Below are 8,830 nucleotides of genomic sequence, written 5' to 3' on the forward strand. Positions count from 1 at the left end.
TGCACTTTGAAAGAAAAGTGGATAAAGGAATTTTGCCAAAGGAAAGAACATGAAACTTACACGCATAAGTTTCCAGGGAGCGTGCCATCTTGGTTTTGGCATTGTGGTTCCTTTTCGCGGTACAATTCCTTGTGAGAAGGGAACTTTACTTTCACCAGTTGTCGGCATAAGTTGTTTGTTGTTAGGGCGTATCCTTTCTGATCCGCCCGATGCTAGTGCTTTGTTGGTGATGTCTTGAATACTGTGTGCATGTTTGTTGGCGTCAATCCTGAAATACACGGACATGAGAATGAGAAACGTTTCAAATAAAAGAAACACTCTTCAATGATGAATCTTGTACTTCATATTCACACACAAGACATTTTCTCTAAGAAAATTCTGCCTCATTCATAGATTTATCGAGGAGGATATGTATCTTTTTCTGTCACTTATTTTTCAGAAAGTTTTGTACGCTATTGAATAAAGTACTTGTTTTATGAAAAATAAATCATCAATAACAGGAAAAAACAATGGAAAAATTGAGTAGGATATAAGGATAGTCTTGTCCGATAGCAGTCAATGTGGAAAAGGGAAAGATTGAGAACTTACTGTGATTGGGAGATTGGTTGAAGTGATCTGACATGAGAAACACCAGCTGCTGAAGGCTGACGATGTGATGATGCTATGTCTTCTGTCAACGATACTCCTGTGGAAACAAAACAAGAGGTCTTTGAGATATATATGAAAAATAACCTTTCTCTTGTATGATCAGTATCTAATAAAACTAAATCTCAATATTAAAACGAATGGTTAAGGAGATGGGAAATGTACAATATCATCACTAAACTCAAATAGTATGAGTCCTCCTTCTTCTAAAGCGGAGTAGATGAGTAGATCCTTCCTAAAGAATCACAAATGTGGAGGGGTAAAAGAAATTGCTTTATAAAGAGAGGGGAAAGCAAAGGATAAACATTAGTTTATATTCAATTCGGGTTTACCCACCCATTTCCCATGTTATGAAAAGTCTTAACTTAAGGCATTAAGGAATATAGTAAATCGTTATAAGATGGATCTTAATGCCTTTAAACCTCCTCCGGGGTAAAAAAAATGTCTTCATCACGTCTTCATTCCTCACTCGTCCAAACGTCTCCAATGCAGTTTGGAAAAACGTCTTAAAAACGTCTTGACTAGTTTCTGTAAGACTCCTTTGTCTTTTTCTGGTACTCTTAATTAAGACGCGATTTAAGTATTTCATCATTGTCTGTAGGACTCGTTTAAAACAGGCTATAGTTAAATTTTTTTTTGGACTTGCAAATCCAAGTTGAGTTTAAATTCATTTTGAAGTTGTCCTGAAAAGACATCTATAAAAGTCTCATCATAAAAAAGTTTTGACTCGTTCGAAACTTTTTACTCTAAAAACGTTTTAGAAATATATTTTTATGTGTACAACCCCAAACATAGCAAAATAACCTTAGACTAGTCTGTAAAATACACACACATCACAGCAGAAAACAAATCCTTCATCCAAGAATCTTTTTAATTAGGGGAATGCAAACAACATGCAAATTTGAGCTCAAAATATTAAAAATTCCGTCCAGTCTCTGCCCACAAATGAAAGAAGAGTTAATTTATCCACTGAAAATCGTCTTTTCAGCAAAGTATTACATCTGTTTTCTTCAGTGAAATACATGTACAGTAAGTACACTGATACATTCATATTATACATTAAAAAAAGGCCGTACCTGGAGTTGATGGAAAACTGTTTGGTCCTGTTATTGATAGCACCTGATCTTGTCCTGAATTTTTTTTGAAAAATTGTAATTGAATCAGATTGAATCTTTTGAATAAGCTTTTGAATGGGACTAAGCTCTGAATTTTATCAGCGGGTTGCAACGGTATTTCATTCCTTTGAAGAGACCTTGTTAAGACCTTATTTCTTCAATTTTCAATCACTCAATTTATTACAACCATACCTTTTGGTCCTTCTAAAGCCAATGGGAATGAGTTGGTTTTGTCTCGAACGACACTTCCAACTGGTTGTTGTTTCTTTTGTATGTTAGCATATTCAGATTGGATTTTGAACTTGCGCTTGATTTCCTCACTAGTAAAGAAATTATCAATGAATGATTGAATTGTGATTTTATCATCTTTTGTATATCTTGGAAATAAGAACAAGTAATTTGCATTTTACAAAAAATAATCAAAATTAGTTTTTCTGTGAATCTGGAAATCTGGGTCAGACTAATTTTTCAACAAGTTTTCTGAAAGGAAAACTTACGCCTTTTTGTCCAGTGGAATGGGATGGGCATGATCTGATAAGAACATATCATGACTTCGCTTTATAGATCTGAACACCAAAGTGTGCACTGAATGTTTAGGGATGTCCTGAAAAAAAAAATTACAAAATGTTATACAACTATCTTGGCAATAAAAAAGTAATATGTAATTTAGAGGTAAAAAGGAGGATATCATGGTGTTTTGTGTTTAAAATATCATTTTTGTAATTTCATAAAATTATCAAAACAAATGACTATCTGCAAAAATAATAATGAATCCCCACAATTAATAATTGTAATTGTGACTCCCCAAGCGATTTTGAATACCTGAACATCAAATCGGTCTTTCTTAAAGCCTGGTAAAAAATTTATGCAAAAGCCGCTAAAAATCCAATTAATTTAGCGGCCATTTAAAAGCATCTATTTCAACGTTTGTACTGGTTGCTTATAAAATAAATTTTGATGGTTTATTTTGTGATTTATTAATTGAGTCTTTTGAAACTATAAAAACATTTATTCATACAAAGAAAATCAATGGTCCAAACAAAACATTTTCTATTAAAAAGAAATAACCAAGGCTGTAAGAAAAATCTAAAAATGTGCTTGCCAGTTGAGGCAAGTATCACCCTCACCCGTATTCCTGGAAACAAGGTTATTTTTTGTTTTTTGGCCTTACAATAAGCATCTGAAATTTGTTTATTGGGCTCTTCCAGTTTAAGTCTGTTACAGCGGATTTCCAAGGTGAAATATTTTTTTTGAAATTCCTGGATTTTGAATACAAAATGAATTTTTTGGTGGAAAAATTTGAAATTTCCGATACTTTTTGGAAATCTTTTCATAAATTCTATGGAATTTCTAAGAGTTTAAATAAAAAATTAAGTGGAATTTCTATAGCACTTTGAAAAAATTGACAGGATTTCTGAGTGCTTTTTCCATCTGAATATTCCTGTCGCCCATCACCAAGCTATAGCAAATTTAAATCTTTATAGAATTATTTTCTTTTGCGCCTGCTATTTTAAAATGCGATTTGGTGAGACTTTACATTATTGCGAAGCGAATGTGTGCAGGTACCTGAACTTCTATCCCAAGCAAAAATTTGCTATATAAATCCCATATCCAAAACAGTGATTTTGTAAAATGATCTTGAATGGTTTTGCTTGAAGCCACAGAAGTTTTCTCAATCTGGTAGATAGGACTGTGAAAAATGCTGTTTTAAAATAGTATCCTAAAGAGTGAACGCTAACAAATTTTGCCGGGAGCGGAAACACGGACCAAGAATCTGGACTTCATCATATCATTGTACAGTTACACATCTAAACAGGGTTTTTTTGGTTTTGAATGTTTGATTTGCTGGTAATAAATAGAAAGAAATTTGGTTTGAATGGTGATGGCAAGGACTTCTCATCATCCTTGACTTTTTAGAGCAAGAATCAGGTATCAAATAAGACCAAATGAGTGGTTATGGTTTTTACTGCGCCACGGAGGAAGGAGAGCTGTTTTTGTCTCCAGAAATTAACAGCTCCTCTAAAAGCTCAGTGTTTTTAAATGTAAGAACTGATTTTAAATCAAATTGACGAAGAACTTGCAGGCATTAAACACTGCAATTGTTCCAAAATCTAAATTGGTAACTCTGAAACTAATACTGGTAAAGAAACCAACCATCTTTCTAAATTTTTGTTTTGTTTTGATTTCAGACAAACAGCCGATTGAATTAAATTGTTTGATTGTTTGACTGGCGTTCCATTATTGAGGCACCATTTAGATTAGAACAACTATACGATCTTAAGAAAAAGTAGACAAGAATCAATTTAGTACTGTCAGTTTCATCTTTTACGAACCATCAGCTAATTTGTTGAAAAACAACATACTTCTTACTTATAAGATTGATTTATGAAAATTTGACTTAGAAATGTGATTTGATACCTACGGGAATAATGACAATTAAATTAATCTTTAGATTTATAATTGGCTAGTAAAAACTTATTCAAATGTCGGCACTTTGACACTTATTCAGAAGGTTTGTTCAAAAGTTTGTTTTAAAATCACGTACTTTTCGTAAAGGCAAAGCTTGCGTGATTTTGAAGCGTTATTGTAGCTGTTAATTTGTTTTACTATCAACCATTTTAAAGTGGGATTCAAGTTCTTTTCTTTCAATTCAATTCACGTTCTGTTAATTTAAAGTCCGAATTAGTGAGCACAAAACAACATTCGGCAACAAAAAGTACAGTAATAGTGCAACATTATCGTCTCACGTTTGGGAATTGAAAGAAAAGACATAAAAAAACCTTTTAAAAACATAAAAGATAAAATAAAATAAATAAGTTTTAAAAAGGGGGAAAGTAATGTATATTGGAGTAATTTGTTATTCAATAGACTGTTGCGTTTTCCTAAACGACTATTAAGTTAGCTGATTTCATGAGCTTTCCTATGGTATGTATATGAAGACTCCCCAAATTGACAAACATGAAGAAATAGAAGAAAAACTAAAAATTCAACCCCTGGAAATATTTAGATTGTTATATTTTGTTAAATTGCAAGTACTTGTGAAAGCGCCAAATATTTTGTTATCCAATCATTGCGCTATCAATTGTTTTATTTTCTCCTATCAAAAAATTACCATATATTGTTATTGTTTGAAAAGAAGTATCCAATCAAATGAAGGTAAAGCGCTTTCATCCAATCAGAAAGGATTCTTTGAAAAAATAACCACTTTCGTTTGAGCACTAAAGATGAGAAAAAATTCAACCCTTGGAATCAACTATTGAAACAAATAAAGTTATATGATATCATATCATGTGAAAAATTACACATGGAAGGTTGCAGAAGCTACCGTAAGTTGGTCTAATGTTGACATCCCTCTTCTAATTTTGACACCCTTCTAGGAATAATAGGAGGGTCGGGATCACTGATAAGCAAAAGATTTTTTCTTCTCTGATCGCTAAGCAAAAAGAAATTTAGTTTCACTCAGCAATTTGAACCTTCCTATTATTCCTATCTCTAAAGAAGGCAGGCTTCGACATTTGAAAATTCCAGGCGTGTGGTCAATGGCACTCCTAAACCATTAATTTTAGGAGTTTCTAGTGTGTGATAAGGTGTGTGATGCACTACTTTTAGCTGGAAACTCAAAATTTAAGGTGTGTGATTTATCACTCTCCTAAGAGGCTTTTAGGTGTGTGTGGAGGTGTGCGCGTGCTATCACACGTCTCAAACGATGCAGCCTGAGAAGGGTGTTGAAATTAGAAGAGGGATATCGACATTAGACCAACGGTAACTGACAGGCTGTCTGGAATTTCGAAAAATAGAAGAAATTCCAATTTTTCAACCAGATTGCAGTTTTTTTTATGTAAACAGCAAACACCATCTGAAAGCTGAGGTTTTCAGCTTTCTAGTGCTAAAACTGTCGAACGTGCTAACCGCACTGGGCTCAACTTCAGTGTTTTTAAATCATTCGTAGGCCCAATTGTAAAATTGTAACCAATTTCAACTAAAAACTCATGACCACCCCCTTAAACTGGCAATTATAAAATAATGAAAACCACCCACAGGGATTCGCCCTTTAAGTCTCCAGCCTGCCTAAAAGTTTTAGCCTCGTTTTGGCGAAAACTTGTGACCACGCCCTTAAAAATGATAATTTTCAAAAAATGAAAAAAAAAACCCCAGATATTAACCCAAGGAACAAGTGTGCAAAATTTCAACCAAATCCAACCATTTTTGAAGTCTCCAGCCTGCCCCAAAGTTTTAGCCTCGTTTTGGCGAAAACTCGTGACCACGCCCTTAAAAATGAAAATTTTCAAAAAATGAAAAAAACACCCCCAGATATTCACCCAAGGAACAAGTGTGCCAAATTTCAACCAAATCCGATCATTTTTGAAGTCTCCAGCCTGCCCCAAAGTTTTAGCCTCGTTTTTGCGAAAACTTGTGACCACGCCCTTAAAAATGGAAATTTTCAAAAAATGAAAAAAACTCCCCCAGATATTTACCAAAGGAACTTAAGTGTGCAAAATTTCAACCAAATCCGACCATTTTCGAAGTCTCCAGCCTGCCCCAAAGTTTTCGGACAGACACACACACATACATACATTGTCAGATTCTAGCTCAACTGAAGTTGAGAATAAAAGTCATTGGGCCAATTTTCAGTTTGTGCCAGCAAAACCCGCACACCCTGTCACGCAGAAGGCTAGATTTCATCTGCCATTTTTATACTTTCGAAAAAATCATTTCTTGCTGGCGCTGGATAGCTAGCTAAGCACATGATTCTTTGGAGAGCAAAGTGATTTTTTGTGTTTTGAATATGGAATAACTTTAGAAATACTTAACTAATTTTAATAAATGACCCCTCATTTTTTCTCACAAAGGTAAGGACTTTCAAATAAAATTAATTTGGTTTTCAAAAATTGAAGGGAAAATTTTGCCCTGTCCACCCCACCATGCATCCACCCTACCAAAAGTAAACTTTTCACCCTACAGTAATTTCAATTTCCTATATTTTTCATAATCAACCTTTTGCAGTAAGGCTTATTTATTCAAAAAAGTGCTAATTTGTTCAAAAGAGCAAAAAGTTGCCTGATTTTGCTTGTGATTTTTAAAGTGTTAGTTCGGGTAGCTATTCATTCATATTTCCCAGTATGGATTCCATGAAAACTTAACACCGAAGATACTTTTCCAAATAACAAATCTCACGCCAAGCAAAACTTATTTTGTACCAGGATTGAATTTTTCAATAAGGGTGCAAGACAGCGAAAAGCACATGCGTCAAAATAATCATAAAATTTGATGCGAGCGTTAGACCTAACTATTCATACAAAAATTACGGGAAACACATATTTGGACTTTGTACCCTATGCTGCACGCCAGCCTTTAATCCCAAGTCCCGCAAAGGCGGGACAAAAATCAGTTTTTTGAAGTTTGCAAAAAAACGCCACATAGAAGATCTTTCAAATTCAGTATGTGAATAGAGCAGTAAAAAATACAACTTTTCTATTTTTCCTTTTTTTTGCAAAAGTTCTAGGACAGTGTAGCTCTAAAGCTCTAAGACCTTTCGCAAACCGCTCGCAGAACGCTCGCAGATCGCCCGCGAACTTCCGCGCGGGTGAAAAGTTTAATATGTCGATCATTTTCTCAAGCAAAGAGTACGCGAAGCCATTCTAGCTTTGCGATGGCGCCTCGGATCATCAGTGGATAGTATTCAATTATCATTATCCTTTTATTTTCATTTCTAGAACTTTTGCAAAAAATGGAAAAATAAAAAAAGCTGTATTTTTTACTGCTCTATTCACATACTGAATTTGAAAGATCTTCTATGTGGCGTTTTTTCGCAAACTGCAAAAAACTGATTTTTATCCCGCTTTTCCGGGACTTCAGCTTAAGTGCTGGCGTGCAGAATAGAGTACAAAGTCCAAATATGTGTTTCCCATAATTTTTGTATGAATAGTTAGGTCTACACTGTAGGAATGAAAACAAAGGGATAATGATAATTGAATACTATCCATTGATGATCCACAGTACTATCATAAAGCTAGAATCGCTTCGCGTACTCTTCGCTTGAGAAAATGATTGACAGATTGAAGTTTTTCACCCGCGCAGGAGCTCGCAGAGCGTTCTCGGCTCAATCCTCGGACCACACTAAAAATGGTAGACTGAGCTGTGGCAGATCATTTCGATGAAGTTGTTGGAATGTTTACAAGGCTCTTGACAGAAAATCCTTTGTTTTATTGTCAATGATGACAGTGCGGTTATTAATTTTGTTAGATCTGACAAATTGATGTTTGTAAGTGCACTTTCAGTACAGCCAAATATCAATATTTGAGGTATTACGAAAATCGCTACTTTTTGCCGTAATCGCTTTCGTTTTTAAGATAAGGTCTTAGCAACGGGTACCACGGGCATAGTTACAGGGCATTGAGAAAAAATCCTGACATAGAATTTCAAAAAGATTCACGCTATCATATTCTACATTACAAAATACACCTGTTCTATGTTGGGTTTTTTTCTCGGCGTTTTGTAGGCTTGATTATCGTCTTGCAAAGTAAATAAAACCCCCTGGAAATCTTTAAGTTTTGATAAGCAAAATACTTACATACTATTGTTTACTTTTCAGGTATTCATCCAATCAGAATTCACGCTCAGAAACTTTCAACCAATCAAAATTCAACCGTGACGCGGGAAATGATCCAATCAGAATCCTGAAGCTAAAGACTTACAGCCAATCAGAATTTGTTAGCGAGCAGTATTCATCCAATTGGAATCGCGTAACACGAAAGCGAAAGTGAAAGTAAAGGCGGAAATATATTCTTTTTTTGACGTGATTTGCATTTATTAGAACAGAAAGAAACGCCAATTTGTCAAAGATTTGTTTAAAACCACCTTATTTTTTGTTGAGTATCGCCTAAATTTATCGAAAAAATACGCATTTCAACATTAATTTTAAAATCTCTTTTATTGTTAAGTATCCCCGGGGCTCAACGCCGATAGGAAAATAAGCGGGCGGAACTGCCCTCTGCCCCCTGTTTAATACCGGGATTGAAAAAACCTGGAGAAAACCTTTTCCGTACATATAATGTAGCTAAGGAATTTTA

The 8,830-nt window shown here is 34.6% G+C and overlaps 1 protein-coding gene across 1 annotated transcript; it reads right to left on the reverse strand.

Moving 5' to 3' along the window:
- Window positions 1-60: 60 nt before the first annotated feature.
- LOC136812345 (pleiotropic regulator 1-like) lies at window positions 61-2,365 on the reverse strand (the record flags this gene model as incomplete). Its single annotated transcript, XM_067068840.1, has 5 exons — window positions 2,258-2,365; window positions 1,953-2,080; window positions 1,722-1,775; window positions 589-685; window positions 61-268 (listed from the first exon to the last, which is right to left on the reverse strand). Coding segments are annotated over exons 1-5 (534 nt in total), but the record flags the coding sequence as incomplete, so codon positions are not given.
- Between the last annotated feature and the right edge of the window lie 6,465 nt (window positions 2,366-8,830).

This window comes from Clytia hemisphaerica, unplaced genomic scaffold (assembly GCF_902728285.1).
Source record: "Clytia hemisphaerica strain Z4C2 unplaced genomic scaffold, Clytia hemisphaerica genome assembly, whole genome shotgun sequence".
In the NCBI taxonomy this organism is placed as follows: domain Eukaryota; kingdom Metazoa; phylum Cnidaria; class Hydrozoa; order Leptothecata; family Clytiidae; genus Clytia; species Clytia hemisphaerica.